The sequence below is a fragment of the Sciurus vulgaris genome, assembly GCF_902686455.1.
Source record: "Sciurus vulgaris genome assembly, chromosome: 4".
Classification (NCBI taxonomy): domain Eukaryota; kingdom Metazoa; phylum Chordata; class Mammalia; order Rodentia; family Sciuridae; genus Sciurus; species Sciurus vulgaris.
In genome coordinates this window covers 148,998,183-149,025,320 of record NC_136464.1, presented here as the reverse complement: position 1 = coordinate 149,025,320, position 27,138 = coordinate 148,998,183, and the positions used below count along the sequence as shown (strand labels likewise).

General features: G+C 40.9%; 1 protein-coding gene across 1 annotated transcript in view; it reads left to right on the top strand.

Annotated features, from left to right (window-relative positions):
• The window catches only part of LOC306658995 (guanylate cyclase soluble subunit beta-2-like), a gene marked incomplete at its 3' end in the record, with an annotated part of 63,164 nt that overhangs the window by 28,586 nt on the left and 7,440 nt on the right, over positions 1–27,138 (top strand). The window contains exons 5-14 of the mRNA XM_079136251.1: positions 1,171–1,270; positions 2,350–2,546; positions 3,750–3,861; positions 5,121–5,224; positions 6,887–7,103; positions 16,096–16,416; positions 18,012–18,160; positions 18,844–18,990; positions 23,930–24,084; positions 25,294–25,445. Coding sequence (XP_078992377.1) covers positions 1,171–1,270; positions 2,350–2,546; positions 3,750–3,861; positions 5,121–5,224; positions 6,887–7,103; positions 16,096–16,416; positions 18,012–18,160; positions 18,844–18,990; positions 23,930–24,084; positions 25,294–25,445 — 1,654 coding nt within the window. The remainder of the gene's footprint in view (positions 1–1,170; positions 1,271–2,349; positions 2,547–3,749; positions 3,862–5,120; positions 5,225–6,886; positions 7,104–16,095; positions 16,417–18,011; positions 18,161–18,843; positions 18,991–23,929; positions 24,085–25,293; positions 25,446–27,138) is intronic.

The window sequence follows — 27,138 nt, the reverse complement described above, 5'->3', positions numbered from 1 at the left end:
GGGTAGCTTGAGGGGGATGTTGGCAGGAGCACGTGATCTTCAGTCCCTCTGGACTGAATTACTTTACTTTCACTGTAGAATTTGGATGTAGTTTCTAAATAAACTTTTAATTTCATCTTTATGCATACTTCATCAAATCCTCTTTAGATTTGGTAAAGATATAAACATACATACATACCAACAAATGTTTTTATCTGTATATACACTTTGGGAATATGAAATATTTATTTGGGGAAAAAATTTTAACTAGCAACTCTCTACTATGAAAGAGGGCAAAGATATCATAAAACTACATCCACCTCCTTCATCTCATCCCTCTCTGAGACCAAAGGCTGTGAGTTCAGGCTGCTGAGTTGCAAGCTAATCAAGCAGGAGAGCTGGACAGAGCTGGACACAGAGGCACATACCTGTAATCCCCGAGATTTGGGAGCCTGAGGCAGGAGATCTCAAGTTCACAGCCGGTCTCAGCAATTTGGGAGGACCTAAACAATTTATCAAAAATGTGTCTCAAAGGAAAAAATTAAAAACCAACCAACCAACCAACAAACAAACAAAAACAGAGAAGGTTGCTTCTGTCCGAGAATTCTCCAGGCAAAGTCTGTACCTTTGTTTCCTAACATATGTATTGCCTCCATGAGATTGGGCATACTTGAAGTAAGTAGTCCTGAAGAAAGAGAATTTCCTTCTGTTGTGTCCTGGCGGGTTCTGTTTTCCAAATGTGCAACTTGATACCACAGCAAGAAACTAATTAATTCATTTCACTTGCAGATTCCTCTGAGCTTCTGATATTTCTGTGGGTGAAGATGCCCAACGGTCACTTGGTCATAGGCCAAGCACTACAGAGACTCACAGAGGCTTTCTGGTACCTTCTGACCAGCCATGCCTTCCAATGTGGGTGGAAGCAGTCTGGCACATGACGACGGCTCATTTGGGGGTGGTCCATTGTTCTACCATTCACCTAGGTGTAAATTCCTTGGTCGTCAGTCTCCTCCTCTTTAAAATGGAGACAACATTTGCCATAAAATGTTGTTTGGGGAATTAGGTATAGAGGAAAATTCCTGATGTGTAGAAGTTGTGAAACTGTGGTGGGTATTATGTCACAGTGCCTCGACATCATAATTTAAACAATGTGTTTTTCCTGGGAAGAAATGTCTTGTGTCTTCTAATTAGGAGATGAACGCACCATCGTTTCGTGTGGAGAGAGGAGTGGATGGAGAAATGCTTCTCCATTACTACTCGGACAGGAGCGGTCTGTGCCATATTGTACCAGGTATGCAATGGATTAACCAGTCCCAGAGTTCTGAGGCCTCTGGAGTGAGGAAGGCTGCCCACAAACTCTCCAGGACAGCCACGAGCCAGTTGAGGGCTGGGATTTCCTACAATATCTGACTCCTTGTCATCTTGATCATTATTTCCAAAGTCCTTGAGCTTTTAAAATAAGTTTCCAAAATGCCAAAAGAAAGAATAATTTTTATTTTTGTTGAACATTTTGAATTTTGTGGTGTTTACATAGTTATGATATTTATATAAGTAGTATTTTGTATCAACCCTTTTTTAAAAATTTAGCAAGGTAGAAAAAGTATGCTTCCATGTTTTTACAGTCTTTTTTTTTTTTAATTGTACCAGGGATTGAACTTAGGGACACTTGACCACTGAATTCCAGCCCTATTCGTATTTTTATTTGGACATAGGGTCTCACTGAGCCACTCAGCACCTCCCTTTTGATGAGACTGATTTTTTGCTGAGGCTGGCTTTTTGCTGAGGCTGGCTCCTAAGTCACTGGGAATACACCACCACACCCAGCTTCACATAGTCTTTAAAACCCCATTTTAAATGGATGAATAATGTTGCATATTATAATTCTCTTAGCTAGTCCTCTATTGCTGCATTTTTTTGTGGCTACTAGTCCTTTGCTGTTGTAAACAAGACTGTGATGAACATCTTCACACATTCTTTCTTCATATACTGTGTTTTAACCCTGGCTTAGATTCCCAAAGAAACTTTGCAAACATGATTCTTAATGCTTTCACAACTGAATTTTGCTTACATTATTTCCAGTTTGTTTGTTTAATGAGTTACATGCCTTCTTGAAATAAAAAAAAAAAACAAAGAGATGCTGAACTAGAAATGGGAACAACCAGATTTATTTGGTGTCCAGACATGTACACATTAAATCTCTGCATACTTCTATTTTTACTAATCTGTCATATACTGTCTGTCTTGAGTCAGGTCCTGGGCTTCGTGAACCCTGGAAAATTGATCAGAAGTTGTATGACTTGATTTTTGTATGATTTTTGCTGACATACTGCCTTCTGCCATCTCTAACGGGTAGGTGTCCTTCTGCCACAGGTATCATTGAGGCTGTGGCTAAGGACTTCTTTGACATGGATGTGACCCTGGATATCCTTGATGTGAATGAAGAGGTGGAGAGAACAGGGAAAAAAGAGCATGTTGTGTTTCTGGTTGTACAGAAGACTCGCAGGCAGACCAGAAGGGCAAAACCAAACAGGTTACAGGACAGTGAGGACATCGGGAGAGAACAAGAGGTACTGGATTTGCTGTGTCTTTAGAAAGCAATTCTCCCAAGGAGAGCTACCAGTCTTGGCACAATCTATGCAAACCACACAATCAACTGGACCTTCTAAGAGTAGAGTTAAGATAGGGTGTCTCTGACCTTTTTTTTGGGGGGGGGGCAGTGGGAATTGAGTCCATGGCCTCACACTTGCTAGGTAAGCACTCTGCCACTGAGCTACATCCTCAGTCCCTTTTATTTTATTTTTATTTTGAGTCAAGATCTCACTAAGTTGCCCAGGTTGGTCTGGAATTTGCGATCCTCCTGCCTCAGCCTCCTGAGTAGCTGGGATTGCAGATCTGTGCCACCAGGACCAGCACTACTGATCTTTGGGATCAGACAATTCTTGTTGTGATGGACTGTCCTCTGCATTACAGGATGGTTCACAGCTTCCCAGGTGTCTACCCACTAGGATGCTACTAGAACCCTGCCCCCTCAGTTGTGGCGATCAAAAGTCTCCTGGCATTACCAATGTCCCCAGGGTGGGTGTTAGGGCAAAGTCATTCCTGGTTGAGAACTTCTGGGTTAAGTTTAACTGGATATACACTAGAGACTTTCTGTGACGTACCTTAGCCTGGAAAACGTTCACGCATAAAAATGCCGGGATAAAGGGTTTGAAATTTGGACTTGGTGGCTTATTTTACAATCCCCCTAACACGAGTTGACTTTTCACATTCCCAATGCCAGTCACAGGCCCAGAATCCACTCAGATTCTGTGCTTGGTCAGCTCATTTGTGACTCAGGGTGATCATTGACAGGTTAGGCACGATATATATTGGGAGAAAAACTCTCTCTGTCCGTGTAACTTGTTCAAATATCCAAATAGGTCTGTGATTCCTGGAGCACACGGTGTTTATGTCTCAGGTCATTTGAAGCCCATCTCAGGGTCCACTGCAGAATCTTCAGTCCCAGAAAGACAAGATGTTGCTTGTGATTTTCCTGCCAGATATCACCCTAATCCCCTCTCCAGATGTTAAAAAGTTCTTGCTGCTTTTGGTAGAGAAATAATATGAGGATTAATTAGATAAAATATCTTGGTCGCATTGATCTCACAAACCTTATAGTATCCCACTGGCCATGGACACTCTTTTACTTGTAAAGATGGGCCCAATAGCAGCAAATGGGGCTTGTGCATCTTCCATCATGAGACTGGGCACCTGTGCTTCTCTCTCTGCAGTCTCTCCAGGCAGCTTTCCTTAGGATGAAGGAAAAATATTTAAGTGTCTCTGTTTGTCCTGTGAAAAAATCCAACTGGGATGTTGTGAGAAGTATAGTCACTTTTGGAAAAGGTAAGTGGGCTGTTCTCCCAGCCTCAGCTCTTAGATCAGAAAGACTGCCTGGTTCCCAAGGGGAGCACCCCCCGCCCCTGTGTGCAAAGGGGACAGAGCCTTATGCGATGGATGTCCCCTGATTTCTGCAAAACTTAGATTTGGTGGCCGTGTTTTTTAACTTTAAGATGTCATACTCACTTTCCACCCATTGACCCTTTTGTTTGTGTTGGGTAATGTGGAGACACCATCTCTCCTAAGCCACTGGAGGGAGGACTGGAATTAGTCTCAACTGGTGACTGCTGGGGAGGAAGATGGACGCTGATGTATTGTGAAGAACAATGGCGTTTCCTCCATTGTTAAATAACTCCTCCTCTGGATCCAGGCCTTCTTGATTGGTACACATTTCTGATTTGGAAATCTGTGGCTAATAACTATGGTCATCCAGCAGTGTAAAGGACACTGGATCAAGAGCCAAGAAAGATTTCTGGCTTTGTCTCTGAGGAGCTGTGTATTCCGGGATAAGGTCCTCAATTTTCCATTTGCAAAATGAGGGCAGTAGGCTCTCTATGGAACCCCCCATGGGTACTAAGCCCGCCTGACAACCAACACCTAACACCAGAGTCAGAATAAGGGCTCCGATCCACGGGAAGAAGGGAGCTAGATGCTCCTCATTGTGACCCCATGGGTCAGATGACATGCATCTGGGAGAAGGTCTGCAGGGCTCAAAGAGCTGCATTTTGAGTCCTTCCAGCCGTGGCAAATGAGTCAAACATGCAATTGACATCCTTTGTCTAGGAGATTTTCATATCAAAAAGGCTCCATTTCGAATTTCTACCCCCTGCCAAATAGGACTGTTGGTTAAATTTTCATGTGCCACCCAAAACTGTCAGTCTAAAAAGCTCCATGGCAAATGTCCCCGATGCTGGGCCCGGCACACACGCTCTGCTCTGCTAGCTCATTGTCTGGCTGTCACCATTTCAATGCCGACTCTGTTTTCATGGGGAGGCGTACTCAATTGGCCCAGTAACTCTTCAGCAGCGGGCAGAAACTTGGCAGGGGGCAGAAGGGTTTCTCAACCTGGTAGCAAGTTTTCTGTTTGTTTTAATTTGGAAGAAGAATTGCTGTGGCCATCTGGAGACGCTGAGGGAGCCTGGGTTAGAGTGGGGATCACACTTTGCCTGTGAGACACTTAAGATTCTGTCCCCATCCTGAGCTCAGCTCTGTGCGAGGGCCACAGCAGGAGCTGCTTCTCATTAGGGCTTTCTCTTTCTGTCCAGGGCACCTCAGGGACACCTTCAAGCCCATTTATCCTGAGAATCTCTGGATTGAAGCAAAGACATTCTGCGATGCTTTTCCTTTCCACATTATCTTTGATGAAGCCGTAAGAGGCCAATTCCCTCTTGGAATTGGGAATAAGCCAGGGAAGGGGTGGTGATTAATAGTCTCATGGAACTTTTAAGTCCCTGAAAAGTTCTCAGGGTTTGGGGGAGTAGTTTTAGCCTGGCAGAACCAACCATTGTCTTGGTTTCAGGTTGTGGCATCTTCTGGAAACAAGGATTCAGGATCATCCAGGTAGATTTGGAAGGGAGGTTTGAGGTAGTGAGTAAATAGGAAGGTTTACTAGTCGAATAAATAAATGGAAAAGGAAGTAATTGCTAACATTCACTACGTACACAGACATCAGTAGCAATGTTGAGTAATTCTAAGCGTCATCTCCCACCATCCTTGGGACCACTCTCAATGTCTCAGTCCTACCATACTTCACTTCCTGCATCACAGGTGGGAAGAGGTCTGTGCTGGTCTTCTGCCATGTTCTGTGGGGGCTGTGAGCACGACCATTTAAGTCTGATTGTTATAGATTTCTCTGAATAAAATATATGTCAACCAAATTGCGAATTTAAAGGGCAAGTAAGCAAAATGATTTTGGTCCAAAAAATCAGTTAAAATACCTTTTAGCTGCTGGGTGTGGTGGAATACACCAATAATCCCAGTGGTCCGGGAGGCTGAGGCAGGAGGATTGCAAATTCAAAGATAGCCTCAGCAACTTACTGAGGCCTAAGCAACTTAGTGAGACCTTGTGTGAAAACAAAAAATAAAAAAGGACTGGGGATGTAGCTCAGTGGTTGAGCACCCCTGGGTTCAATCCCAAGTACAAAAATAAATAAAGATTTTAAAAAATGCTTTTCAGCACTGTGATTTCTCTGATATTTATTGCAAGCAAAGACATATTAAATCATTACCTACCAGTTGACTGCTAGATAGAGTCTATGAAATGAACTCATTTGAGTGGACTCTCTATCCACAAAGAAAATATGAATTCACCGAGTGAAAATAAAATCCCTATATGAAACAACTAGGTAGTTATAAAGTAATGCACCTTGACTTTTCTCCAGTGTGATGAAGCATTCTTCTTCTTATTATTACTATCACTATTAACATTTCAAATTCTGATCTCCTTAGAAACTCCCTTTCTGTTTAAGTTTCGTGTGTAGCATATATACAAGTTTATGATACATATGTCAAAAGATGAGGTTGATTTCTATCACCTAGAAGATTCCCCATGGTTAGTAAAGTTACATGTCCCTGAACACGGTGCTGACATTAAACATTTTATATAAAGGATATCCATTATACTTCTTTCTGTGTGTTCCTTGGAGACAGCATGAAGTGTGTCCCCACCCCATCAACAGACTTCTTCACCAGGTCTGAGTGTCAGATCCAGTGCTGCAGAACTTGCTAGTTGCTTTCTTAGTGGGTGAGAGAGAAGGAACTAGAGAGGTCTTAAAGAGGGAGGGAAGAACTACTGGCCCAGTTGAGAGCTTCGTGTACCTTTCCTCCTGCTGAGCACTCCTTTATTCTTGCTTTCCTTCCAGACAGGATTTGATTTTTTAAGAAACACTATCACTCCCTGATGTTTTTTCCATTACAGACCCCCTTTCTCCCCAGCGAGTCACAAAGCAAGGCCAAATGTTATTTCTAAAGGAAAGTTTATGGTGGAGGTTGCTTTCTGTTCCCCAGTCTGACATCTCTCCTCTGTGGATAGCTGAGGGTCAAGCAAGCTGGAGTGAATATTCAGAAGTATGTCCCAGGACTCCAAACCCAGAAGATTCGATTAGATGAGTATTTCTCCATTGTTCATCCTCAAGTTACCTTCAACATTTCTAGCATCTGCAAATTTATCAACAGTCAATTTGTCTTGAAGACACGAAGAGAAATGATGCCTGAAGCTTGGAAAGATCAGCCCACACTCAAACTTCGAGGTAACAACTCACTCCTGCCCCTTGCTCCCTGTAGATTTGGGGGATTGGTAAGAAAGGGAAGAGGCCAAGTTTCCAATTTCCCAAAATCTGGGCAGGGACTATGGTTGAGCGTAAGTTGTTTTTTATGACATTTCTACTTGGCCTTATTTTGAAACAATATATTTCCTCAACCATTTCTGGTTTAGACATAAATGGAACACACACACACACACACACACACACACACACACACACGCTTCTCATGCCCATTTCTTTTTCATCTTCTGGCAATCACCATTCCAATTTCTGTCTGGTTTTGACTACTTTAGGTAGTTTGTAGAAGTGGAAGAGCATACATTATTTGTCCCTCTGTGACTGGCTTATTTCACTGTCATGTCTTCAATATCTATCCATGATGTTCCATGTGTCAGAATTTCCTTCCCTTTTAAAACTGAGTAATATTCTGTTGATGTATATGCATTTTCTTTATTCATTCATCTGGCTATTTTGAATGGTTACATTTGGCTACTGTGACTAGTACTACTATGAACATGGCTGTGTAAATGTCTCTTTAAATCCCTGCTTTCTTATTTTTTTTTTTTAAGCATATCCAGAAATGGAATTGCTGAATCACATGGTGATTCTGTTTTTATTTGTTGACAAATTGTTATAATGGTTTTCATGGTCAAGAACTGTTTTCCATTCTCATCAACAATGCATAAAGGTTCCAATTTCTTCACATCCTCATGAGCCATTTTCTGGTTTTTTTTTTTTTAATAATATATATCATATGGGTAGGAAGTGGTCTTTTATAGCTTTGACTTGTATCTCCCTAATGATTGATAACATTGGGCATCTTTTCTTGTGCTTTTTGGACATTTCTACATATTCTTTGGAGAAATGTCTATTCAGATGTTTTGCCTGTGTTTTATCTGGGTTTCTTTGTTTTTCTTGGATATTAACCCCTTATTAGATATATGACTTGCAAATATTTTCTCCCACTTTGTGGGTTGCCCTTTTCATGCTATTGAGTCGTTTGATGCTCTCAAGTTTTTACTTTTGATGTTGTCCAACTTTTCTATGTTCCTTTTTCTGCCTGTGCTTCTGAGGTCCCAATTCAAGAAATCATTGTCATATCCAATGTCATATTCCTTTCTTTACTTCTAAGAGTTTAGACTTTTAGCTCTTATATTTAGGTTTTTGATTCATTTTGAGCTAATTTAGGGGGATGGTGTAAGGGACACACAATTTGAGCTGTCTTCTGTTAGACTGATGATCAGTTATGTTAGGCAGACATACAGGCAGAACCAGGAAGACACCCCAGAGGAAATTCACATGTTAAGCATAGAGAAGGGTGATGAGAGAGGAGGCTGGCAGGATGAGGACTGGAACTCCATCATGCAGTTGGAAATATGAAGAGTCTGCCGTGATCAGATGTGAGGTTTGTAATGACCACTCTGGAGGTGGGTGAAGGATAGATCAGAATGGAGGGAAATAGAGGCTGGGAAGCTAAGCGGAGACACTGCCGGGGTGCGGGTAAGAGGTGTAGAATGAATTTAGACAATGGCACTGGAGTGGCAATGGGGGGACAGATCTGTGAGATAATTAGGACAGGACCTGGTGGCTGGTTATGGGGTTGAAAGAATAGTTAGGATAATTATTAGCATCCTTGCTTTGATAAGTGGGCAATGAAGGTGTGATTAGTTGAGAAAAGACATGACTTAAGTCCTTGAGGGCAGGAGTTTGTCTGAGTTGCTGCTGTATCCCTCAGTGCTGAAACGGTGGTCCCCTTCACAGTAAGGACCAAATGCATATGTGATGAAAGGATTAATAAGAAAGAAGATTTGCAGAGTGATTTGCAGGTGAGCCCAGGGACAGGCATCCACAAATAAATACCTAATAGGGAGTAAAGAAAAATGAACAAACAAACAAAACAATGCTGTCAGTGGAAGTATAAATTATCACAACCATTTAGGCAATATGTATCAAAATGAGCATATTTTCATGTGTGAAAGGCTATCCTTAGCAAAAGAGCCACAATTATATACAAAAACTTACCTCAAGTTTGTTGATTGCAATGTTGTTTATAAAATGATAAACTAGACACAGTACAATCAATGCTAGCATGTTACTTAAATAAAAAACACAGTAAAATCAGTGTAGCCAGCAAAAATTGTGATGTGCATCTGCATATGCTGTTGAAAAATATGGTTATGTACTTTTAAATGAAAAAATCAGATTATAAAAGTACTAGATAGTCCCATTTGGGGCAATGCAAAGGAATACTTCAAAACATTAATAGCAATTATTTGTGTGATATGATGATAGCTGATTTTCACTATTCTTTTTTTGCTCTTTTCTGTAAGAATGTGTACTGATTTTTTTTTTGTTTTTTCTATTTTTTTATTTTTATTGTAAACAAATGGGATACAGTTGTTTCTCTGGTTGTACATGAAGTAGAGGTATACCATTTGTGTTATCATACATTTACATAGGGTAATGGTGTTTGATTCATTCTGTTATTTTTTCCTTCCTCCCACCCCTCCCATTCCTCTTTTCCCGCTATACACTCCCTCCTTCCTCCATTCTTGCCCCCCCACCCCCCCATTATGTGTCATCATCCACTTATCAGCGAGATCATTTGTCCTTTGGATTTTTGAGATTGGCTTATCTCACTTAGCATGATATTCTCCAATTTCATCCATTTGCCTGCAAATGCCATGATTTTATTATTCTTTATGGCTGAGTAATATTCCATTGTATATATATATATATATATATATATATATATATATATATATATATATACCATAGTTTCTTTATCCATTCATGAATTGAAGGGCATCTAGGTTGGTTCCACAATCTGGCTATTGTGAATTGAATAGCTGTGAACATTGATGTGGCTGCATCACTGTAGTATGCTGATTTTAAGTCCTTTGGGTATAGGCCAAGGAGTGGGATAGCTGGGTCAAATGGTGGGTCCATTCCAAGTTTTCTAAGGAATCTCCACACTGCTTTCTAGAGTGGCTGCACTAATCTGCAATCCCACCAGCAACGTATGAGTGTAGCTTTTTCCCCACTTCCTCTCCAACACCTATTGTTGCTTGTATTCTTGATAATCGCCATTCTAATTGGGGTGAGATGGAATCTTAGGGTAGTTTTGATTTGCATTTCTCTTATTACTAGAGATGTTGAACATTTTTTCATATATCTGTTGATTGCTTGTACATCTTCTTCTGTGAAGTGTCTGTTCATTTCCTTAGCCCATTTGTTGATTGGATTATTTGTATTCTTGGTGTAGAGTTTTTTGAGTTCTTTATATATTCTGGAAATTAGTGCTCTATCTGAAGTATGAGTTGCAAAGATTTTCTCCCACTCTGTAGACTCTCTCTTCACATTACTGATAGTTTCCTTTGCTGAGAGAAAGCTAGTTAGTTTGAATCTATCCCAGTTATTGATTCTTGCTTTTATTTCTCATGCTGTAGGAGTCCTGTTAAGGAAGTCTGATCCTAAGCCAACAAGTTGAAGATTTGGACCTACATTTTCTTCTATAAGATGCAGGGTCTCTGGTCTGATTCTGAGATCAGATCCTTGATCCATTTTGAGTTGAGTTTTGTGCAGGGTGAGAGATAGGGGTTTAGTTTCATTCTGCTGCATATGGATTTCCAGTTTTCCCAGCACCATTTGTTGAAGAAGCTATCTTTTCTCCATTGCATATTTTTGGCCCCTTTGTCTAGTATGAGAAAATTGTATTTATTTGGGTTTGTGTTCGTGTCCTCTATTCTGTACCATTGATCTACCTGCCTATTTTGGTACCAATACCATGTCGTTTTTGTTACTATTGCTTTGTAGTATAGTTGAAGTTCAGGTATTACAATACCCCCTGCTTCGCTCTTCCTGCTAAGGATTGCTTTAGCTATTCTGGATTTCTTTTTCTTCCAGATGAATTTCATGATTGCTTACTCTATTTCTGTAAGGTACGTCATTGGGATTTTAATTGGAATTGCATTGAATCTGCATAGCACTTTTGGTAGTATGGCCATTTTGACATTAGTTCTGCCTGTCCAAGAACATAGGAGATCTTTCCATCTTCTAAGGTTTTCTTTAATTTCTTTCTTTAGTGTTCTGTAGTTCTCATTGTAGAGGTCTTTCACCTCTTTTGTTACATTGGTTCCCAAGTGTTTTATGTTTTTTGAAGCTATTATGAATGGGGTAGTTTTCCTAACTTCTCTTTCTGAAGATTCATCACTTATGTATAAAAATGCATTAGATTTATGAGCATTGATCTTATAACCTGCTACTTTACTGAATTCACGTATGAGTTCTAAGAGTTTTCTGGTGGAATTTCCCGGTTCCTCTAAATATATAATCATGTCATCAGCAATAGGGATAGTTTGAGTTCTTCTTTTCCTATTCACATCCCTTCAATTTCTTTGGTCTGTCTAATTGCTCTGGCTAGAGTTTCAAGGACAAGGTTGAATAGAAGTGGTGAAAGAGGGCATCCCTGCCTTGTTCCAGTTTTTAGGGGGAATGCTTTCAGTTTTTCACCATTTAGAATGATATTAGCCATGGGCTTAACATAGATGGCCTTTACAATGTTAAGGAATGTTCCCACTATCCCTATTTTTTCTAGTGTTTTGAGCATGAAGGGTTGCTGTATTTTATCAAATGCTTTTTTTGCATCTATCAAAATAATCATGTGATTCTTAACTTTAAGTCTGTTGATATGGTGAATTACATTTATTGATTTCCGCATGTTGAACCAACCTTGCATCCCTGGGATAAAACCCACTTGATCGTGGTGCACTATCTTTTAAATATATTTTTGTATGCAATTTGCTAAGATTTTGTTGAGAATTTTTGTGTCGATGTTCATTAAGGACATTGGTCTGAAATTTTCTTTCCTCAATGTATCTCTGTCTGGTTTAGGTATAAGGGTGATATTAGCTTCATAGAATGAGTTTGGGAGGGTTCCCTCCTCTTCTATTTCATGGAATACTTTGAGGAGTATTGGAATGAGCTCTTCTTTAAAGGTTTTGTAGAACTTGGCTGAGAACCCATTTGGTCCCAGACTTTTCTTTGTTGATAGGCTTTCAATGACTTCTTCTATTTCATTACTTGAAATTGATCTGTTTATATTGTGTATGTCCTCCTGGTTCAGAATAGGTAATTCATATGTCTCTAGAAACCTGTTGATGTCTTCGAGATTTTCTGTTTTGTTGGAGTATAGATTTTCAAAATAGCTTCTAATTGTTTTGTATTTCACTCGTGTCTGTAGTGATAGTTCCTTATTCATTCTGAATTTTAGTAATTTGAGTTTTCTCTCTCCTTCTCTTTGTTAGTGGGCTAAGGGTTTATCAATTTTGTTTATTTTTTCAAAGAACCAACTATTTATTTTGTCAATTTTTTCTATTGCTTTTTTGTTTGTTTGTTTCAATTTCATTGATTTCAGCTCTGATTTTAACTATTTCCTGTCTTCTATTACTTTTGGTGTTGCTCTGTTCTTTTTCTAGGGCTTTGAGCTGTAGTGTTAGGTCATTTATTTGTTCATTTTTTTCTTCTTTTATTGAATGTGCTCCATGAAATAAATTTTCCTCTAAGTACTGCTTTCATAGTGTCCCAGAGATTTTGATATGATGTGTCTTTGTTCTCATTTATTCTAAGAATTTTTTTATTTCCCTCCTGATGTCTTCTGTTATCTATTCATCATACAATAGTGTATTATTTAATCTCCAGGTGTTGGAGTAGTTTCTGTTTTTTATTCTGTCATTTATTTTAAATTTCAATCCATTATGATCTGATAGAATACAAGATAGTATCTCTATCTTCTTGTATTTGCTAACATTAGCTTTATGGCATAAAATATGGTCTATTTAGAGGAGGATCCTTGTGTTACTGAGAAGAAAGTGTATTCACTCTTGGTTGGGTGGTATATTCTATAAATGTCTGTTAAATCTAAATTATTGAATGTGTTATTGAGATCTATGGTTTCTTTGTTCAGTTTTTGTTTGGAAGATCTGTCCAGTGGTGAGAGAGGTGTGTTAAAATCACCTAGTATTATTGTGTTGTGGTCTATTTGATTTCTGGGATTGAGAAGGATTTGTTTGACATATATGGATGAGCCACTATTTGGGGCATAGATATTTATGATTGTCATGTCTTGCTGATTTATGCTTCCCTTAAGCAGTATGAAATGTCCTTCTTTATCCCTTCTGACTAACTTTGGCTTGATTGTCCACATTATCTGAAATGAGGATGGATACTCCAGCTTTTTTGCTGAGTCCATGTGCATGGTATGTTTTTTCCCATCCTTTCACCTTTAGTCTGTGGGTATCTCTTTCTATGAGATGAGTCTCTTGCAGTCAGCATATTGTTGGGTCTTTCTTTTTAATCTAATCTGGCAGTCTATGTCTTTTGATTGATGAGTTCAGGCCATTAACATTCAGGGTTATTATTGAGATATGATTTGTATTCCTGGTCATTTGGCTCATTTTTGTTTTTTGGCACGACTTGGTTTCTCCTTTATTTGACTATTTCTTTAGGATAGTTCCTCCCTTTGCTGATTTGTATCATTGTTTTTCATCTCTTCCTAATGGAATATTTTGCTGAGAATGTTCTGTAATGCCAACTTTCTTTTAGTAAATTCTTTTAGCTTTTGTTTATCATGGAAGGATTTTTTTTTTTTTTTTTTTTTTTTTTTTTTTTTTTTGGTCATCAAGTTTGATGGTAAGTTTTGCTGGGTATAAGATTCTTGGTTGGCATCCATTTTGTTTCAGGGTTTGAAAAGTGTTATTCCAGGCCCTTCTAGCTTTTAGGGTCTGATTGAAAAATCTGCTGATATCCATATTGGTTTCCCCCTGAATGTAATTTGATTTTTTCTCTCACAGCCTTTAAAATTCTGTCTTTATTTTGTATGTTAGATGTTTTCATAATAATGTGCCTTGGTGTGAGTCTGTTGTAATTTTGTATATTTGGAGTTCTATAAGCCTCTTGTACCTGATTTTCCATTTCATTCTTCAGATTTGGGAAATTTTCTGATATTATTTCATTGAATAGATTGTTCATTCCTTTGGTTTGTTTCTCTAAGCCTTCCTCAATCCCAATAATTCTTAAATTTGGCCTCTTCATGATATCCCATAATTCTTGTAGATTCTGTTCCTGATTTCTTACCATCTTCTCTGTTTGGACAACTTTGTTTTCATGATTAAATATTTTGTCTTCAATGTCTGAGGTTCTGTCTTCCAGGTGTTCTATCCTATTGGTTATGCTTTCTATGGAGTTTTTGACTTGTTTTATTGTTTCCTTCATTTCAAGGATTTCTTATTGTTTTTTTTTCAGTATCTCTAACTTTTTATTGAAATGATGTTTTTGCTTCCCGTATTTGCTCTTTTAACTGTTGATTGGTGTGATCATTCAATGCCTGCATTTGCTCTTTCATCTCCTCGTTCGCTTCCCTGATCATTTTAATTATGTACGTTCTGAACTCCCTTTCTGACATTTATTCTGCAGTGCTGTCATTGGGTTTTATTGATATAGCATCTATGTTTGTTTGGGACATTTTCTTCCCTTGTTTTCTCATATTGGTCAGGTATTAGTGGAACTCTGACATATTGCAGATTTCCTCTATTGGCTTATAGTGTCCCTGTAGATTTCCAATATATCACCTCCTAGCCTTCAGTAGCCTGAAGTCTTGGAGGAACTTGATACTGCAGTGCTCCACAAGAAAGCCGTCCCTCTAGGGGTAGTGGCCTGCTAGTGGGCAGAGGCGCCTCCACTTGTTGACCGATGGTGTGCCAAAGGGGAACTAGACTGCTGGCTGGGGCATGGCTGGTCTGGGCCTGTGTCTGGTCTGCTGCCCAGGCCAGTGGAGCCCAGTTGTGTGAGGAAGCCTCTCGCTGCCCGGCCCTGCTCCAAGAAGTAGCCTGCAGTCCAGGCCTGCTGCTCAGGCCGATCCTCACCCAGTGGGAGAGACTCACCCAGCAGCTCTGAGTTGGTCCGAGTCTCTTCTTGAATCCTGAGTTCTGGAGCAGGTCAGTCACCCTCTAGTCTGCCATCTTGGTCTACCATCTGTACTGCTTTTGTAACAAGTTAATAAACACATTTGTTCTTCAAGATATGCAATTGTGAGTCTAGGAAGTAAGACTTCTCTGGAAATTCAGGTTTATTGTTAGCATGGAGTAGAACGCAGTGTGTTTCCATTGCTTTGGACCCGAGATGAGGCAGAACATCATCACAAAAGTGTGTGGGGAGGAAAGTGGCTCAGGACTTGTCTATCGGAAGCAGAGAGAGATCCTTTCACCAGGATCAAAATATATACCCCAATGGCATGCCCCCAGTGACCCACCTCCTCCAACCACAGCCTACAAGTTACCAACAAACCTAGTGTTACCGTCTAGTTAATCCTTATTAGTGCATTAATGCAGTGATTGGGTTAATATTCCCATAACCCAATGATTTTACCTCTAAATTTTCTTGCACCGTCTCACACGTGAGCTTGGGGATGCCTTACATCTAAACAATGACACAGTGCAATGCTAAAGGAGAGGATATGAAGACAAACCCCCAGGGAATGCCAACATTTAAGGAAGGAAATTTTTTAAAAATCCTAGAGGGAAAATTCAAAGAAGTAGGGAAATTTTTATAAAGAAAGCAGTGTCAGAAATTCCCAGGGGAAGGAGATTTCAGGAAGGAAGTTCAGGTTGATAACACCACAAGTGCTCAGTAAAGATGAGACTGAGACTTGTTTTGGAGCCAGCACTTTGGAGGCCATGAATGGAGCCACCTCAAAGGTGGAGAAGCAGCCACAGAGATATGTTGTGAGGAGAGGGGACATGAGTTAGTGGACACAGAAGTATAGATAATTCTCGAAACATTTAGCAGAAAAGGCAGGAGTGTGACTGTGCCGTCGCTAGAAGGCATACAGACGGGGTGGTGAGGTTAGTTCTTTAGAGGACTCAGCTAACCCATTCTTGGAGATAAACTGTATCTCTGCCTTCCTTTCTGTGACATGAAGGTCAGATGATCTGGATGGAGTCCCTGCGGTGCATGATATTCCTGTGCTCTCCAAAGCTCCGCAGTCTCCAAGAACTGGAGAAGTGCAAGATGCATCTCTCGGACATTGCTCCCCATGACACCACCAGGGATCTCATCCTCCTCAACCAGCAGAGGCTGGCGGAGATGGAGCTGTCCAATCAGCTGGAGAGGAAGAAGGAGGAGCTACGAGTCCTGTCCAAGCACTTGGCCATAGAAAAGAAGAAGACAGAGACCTTGCTGTATGCCATGCTGCCCAAGCACGTGGCCAACCAGCTGAAGGAGGGCAAAAAGGTGGCTGCAGGTAAAGTGTCCCTGCATGGGGACCTTGGAGCAGGGGACAGTGCGTGTTCAGTGTTAGGGGCACCAACTTTGAAGCTGAGCAGATCTGGTGTTGAATTCTGATTCCATCACTCATAAGTGGCACCATCTTGGATTCCTTGCTTAACCTGCCTTGCCTCAGTCTCTCCCCTCTACACTAAAAATAAGAGAAGCCACACAAAAGTGAAAGGTGGAGTAGAGAAATGCACATGTATTAGGTTCTCTAAGAATTTACTCTGTGTCCTGAGACTGGCCTCAATACTCAGTGACCAAGATTAGGGTCCTTAACTATAACAGGAAATAATACATCCACACATTTACTGAAGCCCAGGGTGCCCTTGAGGACCATTCTAGAAGCATGAGCTGTTTCTGGAGGGAAGGAAGCTGCGTTTGCACTGAACTCACTTTCCATTTTCCCTGAGTGTGTTCATTCACAGACATGCCTGGTGAACTCAGTGCCAGGTGCTGTACCAGATCCAGGGAACCCAAAGGAGTGCCCAGCCTTGTGGGTTTTACAGATATAATGTAGAATATATAGACCCTGTTCTAGGTACTAAGGCCTAGAAAGAAGAAAGCAAAACAGTCTTTCAACTTATGAAGTTTAGTATTCCAATGGGGAAAATAGATAATAGCTAAATAAAGAATTCTACTAAAAATCAGGTCACATAGGTCTTATGGGGGCATGTGATAAGGCTGAGAGGATGGACAGTCTAGGGGTTGTTATTTAGACAGGGAGGTCAAGAATGTTCTCACTGAGTTGGTTGCATCTGAGATATAAGTGATAGAGCCTGTGGATATTTGAGAAGTGTGTGTCAGACAGAGGAGGCAGCAGGTGCAAAGGCCCTGAGGCAGGACACGCTTAATATGCCAGAGAAACCCCAAGGATGCCAGTGAGACCAGAGTGGAATGAACCAGAGGGATAGTGTCAAGTCATGTGATCAGAGAAGTGGCAGGGGTAGGGAGGGAGTCCCTGTTGCAGAGCATGGTAAGGATTTGGGATTTTGTTCTAAGACTTAAGGTTCTAAGACTTAAAGAGGGGCAAATCAGATTAAAACAGAAGATCTGATGACCATGAAAATTAGCATGAGGGGGGCCAGAGTGAAAGCAGGGCACAGGTTAGGAGGACAGGTAGCTGCCACACTGTACCAAGACAGAAGAATGCTCCACTTCCTGGTGATTAGTCCCTGTCAGCCCTGACTCTGGGTCTCCTGTAGTTCAGGCTCAGCCTGGGCCCTGATGCTACTGGAAGCATTGGTTTACTCTTATGTCTCCTTTACTGGCCTGGAAGCTCCTTCAGGGCAGGGGCCCTGTCTGCTCATTTCTCTATAATGATGACTAGTCACAGAAGAAACTCAAGAGATGTGCTCGTGGCAGGTGCTCGGTTGACATCTGTCAAGTGACTGTTGAGTGATCAATGTCATTCAGATCCTCTTCCCCAAGGTACAAGCAGGTTTGATTCCAAAAGGGCACCTGAATGCAGAATCTATAGCAGAAGGGATTCCAAAATGGATTCCAAAAGGGCACCTGAATGTAGAATCCTCTCTCCTTGGCTCTCACTGATTCCCATTTCTATCGCAGGAGAATTCGAAACCTGCACCATCCTTTTCAGTGACGTGGTGACATTTACTAACATCTGTGCTGCCTGTGAACCTATCCACATAGTGAACATGCTGAACTCCATGTACTCCAAGTTTGACAGATTAACCAGTGTCCACGAGGTCTACAAAGTTAGTGTCTGTGTGGCGTTTTGGTTTTGCGTGGACTGTAGCCAGGCAGATTCTTGATTCTAAGTTGGTCTTTCCTCTATTGGCACAAGTCTGGGGTTTGGTGGGAGTGGCAGTTGGGCAAAGAGGAAGAGCTCAAAGGGAATTGGGAGTATTTTAAGAATCTTATTTTACTAGGAATCTTTATGCAATACCCAGTGCTAACATGGTGCTCTGGTGTCACTGAGGGGGAAACACTATTTTCCTAGAAAATAGTCTGCTACACCTAAATTCAGCAGACTTTATATCCAAATCATACATTACCTAACATAGTGTCACATGACCACTCCAAAGGCATCATCTTCTCTGGGATTTGTTTCCACTCGAAGCAGAAAGGGGGCTGGGGGTATCACTCAGTGACAGAGCACCTGCCTAGCATAAGCAAGACCCTGTGTTTGATCCCCAGTACCAAAACCAACAAACAAGCCAACAAATCTAACAACAGAAAGTCTTTTTGGCTCTCTCATGGTTGTTCCCTAAGTCACATTCCTCCTTATCTCCTCTCTCATGCTCCTCATAGCCCAGCACACAATCACCAGCTTTAATATGTTGCTTAGATAAATAGATGGAAAATGGCAGACAGATTAAGTGCTATGTTTAGCACATGAAGGAAAGTCTCTGAGTATCCTTTCCTTTCCCTCTGGCAGGTGGAAACAATAGGTGATGCTTATATGGTGGTAGGTGGTGTTCCTGTGCCTGTTGGAAGCCATGCTCAGAGAGTGGCTAATTTTGCACTGGGGATGAGAATTTCTGCAAAAGAAGTGATGAATCCTGTTACTGGAGAACCCATCCAGGTAGACAGCAAATGAATACTTTGCTTAATACCAAGCATCTCATGCAAAACTCTTGTCTGCTTAAGTGGTCCTTGGGTCTGTTGCAGTAATTAAAATGAGTAACTTTTCCAGCTCTCTTTTTCCCTTGCATGTGTTCCTAAGGAAATGAGATATTAGTGAGGATATTACAGTCTCAGTTTCTCTCAAATTTCAGAAGAGGCTGTGATGCTAAGAATTTTCCTGTGATTCACTGTATCCGTCCTCTGTGCGTAACTTAGGATGGTACTGAGTGCGTTTCCCTACTTACCTTGTAGGGCTCAATTCATCCTGAAACTCATTTATAATTCCTGTTTTTTTGCTCAAGTATTTCTACAGGTAGTTCAGGTTTTCAGAACTGCCAACTTCTCCTGCTCAGGGAATTTGTGTACCCAGCGTGCTGTCTGGCAGTGCAGAGCTCAGGCTAAGGTGTGAAGCTGCCTTCAGTCAGCAGCAACAGCCAAGGCGCCATGATGCTGTAGACATTAGGAATGGTTCCTTCCACCATGTGGCCATTAGCAAGACATCTGCTTGCCTTTCTTATAGGAGTTATTCTTCCAAGCACCCAAGTTTGTTCTCATGATAGAATTTGGGCAGTTTTAGAGAAAAAAGGCAAATGTCCTCTTCTCTAAATTCAGCAGATCCTAATCCCCTGAGAGAACTTGGAGCTGTGTCTCTCTGCTGTTTTACATCCAGGTCCCTCCCCTACTCATTTCAGTCAAAAATTCAAAATAAACTCAATGGTTATCTAAAAATAAATAAAACCAATTATAAGATCAGATGATTTTTCCAAGTTATGGCCCCTTGCAGAAGTTCTGAAAATATATTCCAGTGATTTGGAGGCCAAGAAATAGGGTAGCTCCTGGCTCTAGTGTCTATGATAGTCTTTTAAGTAAAAACTGGTGTTAGGCCTTCAAAAGAACAAAGCATCTACAATACTTGATTCATTGGAAGCACACAGAATATACATGTTGAAGAAAACCCCTATTGTCGTAAATAAAAATCAGGTAATGGGAGGTAATGAAGGAGTAGAGATAAGAAGGTCAGATAAGAGATGGGTACTTAGTTAAAGGGCCCTAATGTAAATCACTGAAGAAAAAATGGCTTAAAATATAAAGTATGTGTGCTTATGAAAGATGTATAGAGGAGGATAATGACATACCAATAAGAATTAAACAATGAATTCCTGGTAATTTTTAAGGTGAATTCATCAAGAAAAAAAATAAAACAGGAAAGGGTGTTAGCAATTCTCAGACAGGAACATAGTTCAATACCAGAGACAGCATATCATGTAGGTTTATTCAAGGATGTTGGGGATAAGAACTGGAACCATCTTTCTCTGGAAAACTGCTATTTCTACAGTTTTAAAATTAGTGTAATTGAGATCTACTCTTTTATTCACAGATTATTTAATGTGCATTTATTGAGGTCCTTGTGTGTATACAGCAGTATTATAAGGTGCTTTGAAGGATTTAGAGATGTACTGACAGGCCCTTTTCTAGAAGAATTTATAATCATATTTCTTGAAGAAAATCTTGTATGAAAAGACAAGTAGGTCTGCTTTTAAGATGTTCCCATGCTAGTAGATGTTTTTTAATCCCATCAGTAAGCAATTTAAATGAACTAAATTCTAGAAAGTGTCAAACCTTTTCAAGGAGGAAGCAACTGTAACTTTTTTTGTTTTGGGGTACAATTTTAAGAACAGACCTATCGCCACTGAGAAGTCCAAATCTGAGAGTTTTTATTAATGACCAGCTGACTGTCTCACACAACACCCCCAAAAATGGCGATTAGGAGGACAGCCCTGACCATAGAGTTGTAGGGGTTTTTATACCATAAGTCAGTACACCAATCGTGTCTGTTGCTATGATTCAAAACTACAAACTAACATCATGAGATCTAAAATCATTAGCAGAAGGGGGAAGTGGGTCAAAATGACCTTACTTAGGTACAAATTAAAGAATGGTTACTAATATCTAGACAATCACTGTTGACATCACTGTTGACATGTACATTGTTTAGGAAAACAGAAATCAAAAAGAGAACAATTTTTTGTTATAGAAGAATTGCCATTTTGTGTTGCCAAACATGTCATGCTAAGCAACTGAGGATGGGTACAGAGGCAGGGTGTTCTCATGGGAGAAGTATTTCCTACATAACATGGAGTCTCAGGGTAAAATGGAGTCTGTTTAGTCATTGCCCATGTAGCCTGGCCTATAACATTTCCATGGAGTCAAATATGTCAACCCATCACATGTTCATTCCTGATAGAGCATCATTAGAGGTAATTCAGCAGATGTGAGGATAGGGAGGAACCAGGCCAAAGTTTGGTGAACTTTTATTGGCTATACAGGAGGCCAGAATGACAAGCTAAAGTCCCACCGAGCCCCAGCTGGTCTGTACCCATCCACCAACTCTTGCCCATAGGCTTTCCCTGAGTGCATAGGGTTCTTCAGCCAAAGGCTATGGACAGAGGAGTAACTGAGAGAGTTCCCAGTCCCTGAGTTGTTGGGGACCTCCCCAAATGCAAGGCAAGGCCCGTGATGAGCTGGTGTTAGGGTGTGAGAACCAAGAGCAATTCCTCTGAAGTACTCGTTGCCCTCACTAAGTGCACAGCATGACCCTTTGAAGTGGGCTAGTGTGGGCAAGGAAGAGTGGCTGAGAGAGAAATCTCCCCAGGTGCAGAGTCCCAGTGGAACTGAAGAGAGAACCAATCTTGAAGCGCTCACTGTTGGACTGTGCTGTAAAAACAGATCTCCCATTAAGACAGAAAACTGGAAGAGGAAATAAAAAATTTTTGAAAAGCTATTTAAATTCATGGGAATAAATCTTCCAAAACATACATATGACCTCTATTCTGATAATCACAAACTATTAATTAGAGAATATAAAGAAGACGTAATTAAATGAGGGATGTACCATGTTCATGACTGGAAAAACCAATATGGTTAAGCTGTCCATTGTCTCACAGTTGATGTATAGATCTAGTAGAATGTCAGTCAAAATCCCAACAGGCTTCTTTGAAAATATTTACAAGTTGATTTTAAAATTTGTATGAAAATGTAAGGAATCTAAAACAATTTAGACAATGGAAAATAAAATCATAGGGCTTACAGTACCTGATTTCAAGAATTATTCTAAAGTTATGGTAATAAACAAAATAGAGATGGCAGAAGAATAAACAAACAGATCACCAAAATACTAGAGAGTATCCAAAAGTAGACTGTGCATTTAAGATCAATTGCTTTTCAATCAAGGCACCAAATTGATTTAGTGGGAAAAATAAATTTTTTTTCAAGAAATTATTCTGCTACAACTGAATATTATATGGAAAGAAAAAAATACCTCAATCCTATCTCACTTCATATATGAAAATTAATTTAACATGTATTATGGAGCTAATCATAAAAGCTAGAATCACAAAGCTTCTTGATGGAAACACAGGAGATTGGTTGTATCTTTTGGACAGTGATTTCTTAATACATAAAGGCACTAAACATGAAAAGAAAAAATCCCCCAGAATTCACGTGTTGAAGGAAGTCCTGGACCTCAGTTCCTTAGAATGTGACTATGTTTGGAGATACATCCTTTAAAGAACTGATGAAGTGAAAATGAGGCCTAAGGATGAGTCCAATCTGACTGATATAAGAAAAGGAAATGAAGACACACAGAGAAACTCTGGATGCCCACACAGCAGAAAGACCAGGTGAGGACCCAGAGAGAAGGCTGTTGTCCATAAACCAGCAGAGGGCTTCAGGAGCAACCAAATCTGACCTTACGTTGATCCTGGTGTTCCAGTATCCAGCACTGTGAGACAACAGATTTCTGTTGTTTAAGCCACCCATTTGGTGGGATTTTATTATAGTGACCCAAGCAAATTAATATATCCAACAAAATTAAAATTTCTGCTTCTTAAAGATAATGAAGACACAAAACCATAGACTAGGAAAAATATTATATATATTATATATATGAATATATATAATATATATATTCAGATATGTGTTGAATTCATGCATATGAACCATAAATGGAAAACAATCCAATTTCTAAAGCAGGCAAAAAACTTACAGACGTTCCACAAAAGAAGGTATATGAATGGATAATATGGGCATAAAATATGCTTAACATCATTAGCTAGGAAATGCAAATAAAAAGCTCAGTGAGATATCATTTCACACCAACTAGAAGACCAAATGGTGAAAATATGGAGCCACTGAAGAGTCACACTGATGATAGGAATGGAAAATGAAGAACTGGAGAATAAACTTTGGAGAATTATTGGGCAGTTTTGTCTTGTTTTGGTAAAATTAAATTGGCATTTACCTTGTGACCCAGAAATGGAATTTCTGTTTCTAGGAATTTACCCAAGAGAATTGAAAACATATGTCCACAAAAATATCTGTACAGAAATGCTTATAGCAGCCTTAATTATAGTAGTTCCAAACTGGTAATAACCCAAGTGAAGAGGAGAATGGATAAATGAATCATGGTGCATTCTTACTGTTCAGTAATAAAAATAATGAACTACTGTTCCATACATTAAATCAATCTCAAAATTAAGTAAAGCAAGATGAAAAATAGTATATACTATATGACTCCATGTATGTGACATTATAGAACAGGCAAAATAATCTTTGGTAAAAAAGATATAAAAAAGTAGTTATCTCTGTTGGGGCTGGGGCAGGAAAAGAGTTTAACTGGAAAGGAGTGCAGGATAATTTTGTGAGGCAATGGAACTATTTTATATCTTTGTGGAGTAGTTTTAGATGGAGGTTATAGGGACATATGCACTTGTCAAAATTCATGGAGCTAAACACTTTAATGTCTATGGTTTTCCTTGTATGTAAAACCATACATTAATTTAAAAGTCAAAAGCAGGAGGATTAGACAGTTCCTTTTCAGGGAGGTTCTCTCTGTATAGATCCGAGTGGGAATCCACACCGGACCAGTCCTAGCAGGCGTCGTGGGAGACAAGATGCCACGGTACTGCTTGTTTGGTGACACTGTGAACACAGCCTCTAGGATGGAAAGTCATGGGCTTCCCAACAAAGTGCACCTCAGCCCCACAGCCTACAGGTAGCCGTTGGTTTCTTCATGCCTTCTTTCATCCATTCCCACCTTCCAGAACTTGCAGATGTCTACCAGTCATGGGTTGTGGGTAGTGGAGGAGATTCACGTTTGCTCTTCCATGCTTCACTGGCTCACAGCAGACACTGTGCCAGACAGGATTGTTGAACTTCTACTATGACATAGATTTCGCTCTCAAGGAGCATATGGCTTAGTAGAGAGAACAGCAAGGTATAAAACCCCAGGGGCCATCCAGTCTGCTGCTTGTTTTTGCAAATAAAGTTTTATTGACACACAGTCATGCTCTTTTATTCACATATTATCTGTGACTGAGGTGATGTAATGACAGAATTGAGATTATAGGGTCTGCAAAGCCTGAAATATTTACTATCTGATCTTTTGTAGAAAATGTTTGCTGGTCCTTGGTCTAGTGGAAGAAGAAAGGAAATTCAATTTCAACATTTTTAAAGTGGTATGAGTACAAATTAAAGATGTGCTCAAAATAATACTTAAAAATGTCTTGGGTACTTGCGATAGTTCACATTGGATTCAAAATTCTTTGACATATATTAATTCATTTAATTGCAACAACTCCATGAAGGTGTACTATTATTATTCTTATTCATGGATGATAAAAAATAAGGGATAGAAAGGGCTAATAACTTGCCTCAGGTCTGGGTACGTCAGGAAGAGCCTGGAAGCAGCCCAGGGCCAGGACTCAGACTCCCTGCTCTTGAACTACTCTGCTCTGCTGCTTTGGGAATTAGAGTGTGTCAGGGGAGCCCAGGGCAAGGGGTCTGGCCCCAGAAAGATGGAGGAGCAGATGCCATGCTGAATCTTGAATGAGGAGTTTCAGAGTAGGATATATCCAAAATCAGGGTACTGGGAGTGAAAAACAAGCAGTACAGTAGAAATGAGGGGGCCTTGTGTGCGAGGGATGTGTAGGAAAGAACACTGGTGGGAGGATCATCAGGGTTTGGGTGGGTTCCCTCTGCTGTCCCTTGGTCTTCGGCACCTGCTCACAACATCCAACCTTCATGCCTTCTTCTGCTCCCCGCTGCCTTTGCCCCCTCCGCAGGCCCTGACTATGTCTTAGATCCTCTTTCCTCTTCTGCTGTGTGTCTGAGGTCCGGGATTTCTCCTCTCACATCACCTTTTGCACTGTAGCCAACCTTGTGATCTTTGATACCTGGTGTTTTCCTCTTGTTCTCTGTGCAGAGCCCTGGAAAACCAAGGGTTTGAAATCGTTGAGAGAGGCGAAATCGAAGTTAAAGGTAAAGGGAAAATGACCACATACTTTCTGATCCAGAACTTGAATGCCACAGAGGACGAGATCATGGGCAGACTTAAAACTCCACCTATTCACAAGGGTAAGCCAAAAAGGGAAGCCTCATCATTAGCGTTGGGTATCTTTCCACTATACACTTCAGATGTGTCTGGTGTAGACTTGGTCTGAGAGTGGACACAGGTGGTTACCACCAGGCTGCTGCTTCCGGGTGGTGAGCCTCCATCCTCTTATCCTTTACATTCTCTCTTACATTCTGGAGAGTCCGATATCCCTTGAGCTGGGCTTATGAGAACAGCCTCAGGGGGTCTCACATTAATTTTCAGGGTTCTTCAGCACCCTTCTGCTCAGTTCATTCAAGAGAACACAAAGCAAAACTTCCCTAGTTCTGATGCCAGGGATGGTGGGATTTGGGGTCCTAGGTCATGAGAAGCTCCAAGCAGATTTCCACCATGTCCTAGAGGTATTTCCTGCTCCTGGCTCCCTGCTCTCCTAGAGCTCACATTTCTGGCAGTGTCCCAACCTAAAGAGTTGTCCAGCCTAGTACAGGGTAGGGCTATAACAATCATGGATTGTTCAACAATCCATTTCTTGTTGCTCTAGGAACAAAGGGTCACCTGTATGGGATGGGACCCGGTGGTGCTGCTAAACTAAATGGTGAAGGGCCTCTGCCTTTATACACCTTGTGTTTTGATAGAGAGAATCAGACACTTCACATGTAGCAAAATAAATAAGATATTTCAGGTAGAGATGAATGCTAAGAAGAAAACAAATCTGAGTAGGGGAGAAGAGGGCCAAGGAAGTCTTTCTTGAGGCAGCTGCATCTAAATTGAGATGAGGATGCAGGGAGAGAGCCTGGGCAACAGGGCTTCCAGGAACACTGTGCCCTGAGGCAGAGAGGCTGGGCAAGTGCAAAGGAGACCAGACCAGTGGGTCTGGAGAGGACTGGAAGAGGAAGGGAGCAGTAGGGGATCAGGTAAGAGAGGTGGGCGAAGCCTCCAACAGTCTTGGCCTTGAGCTTCCTTATCCACATGCAGAATGTATGGGCACAAAGTCTGGGGTGAGCTGAGGAGCTGCTGGGGCCCAGTAGGCACCTTCAAAGAGAGCAGTTCTCTGCTGTTCCACTTCTTATGTATCTGCTCCATAAACCACTCAGAAGGGAGGGCCTAAGAATTCCTAAGCTCCATGAAGTTGAAGGAATTCATTACTTATATACCTGCTGCATGCAGGGATGGCCCAGGGGACCAACAGGTCTGGGTGGGGTTGGACATCTTGCTTACAGGAAAGAGTCAGGAACATCTCAGATGGTCCCTGATTTAGTACCTCTTCTAACTCTTGCTTTCCTTGACAAAACCCAACATCAACAGCTAGAAGAGGAGAAACAGAAGGCACTGAAAATGGGTATTTTGGGGGCAGCTATTTGGTGCTGGGCATTTTACTCGCATTGTCACATTTGACCCAATGGTCCCATGGACACAATAGTCACAGTACTGATCCCACAACAGAGGAAAGAGACTTAAAGTTCAGAAAGGTCATGTGATGCACATAAGGCCCCACAACTAGAACACGGAGAGGAGGGTATGACCTTCAGGCTTGGTTTCTTGGACAGACCAGCTTTCAGTGAAACAATTTCACAGTTTCCCACGTGGCAGGCTGCTGCACTTGGGCTTCTTGGCGTCATAATGACCCGACCACAATACTCTCAGATTTCTGATCCCTGAGTGTGATAGCAGGCGAGTTCCTGGTGAATCACTCTCTCCCTGTGGGTGAATGATAAA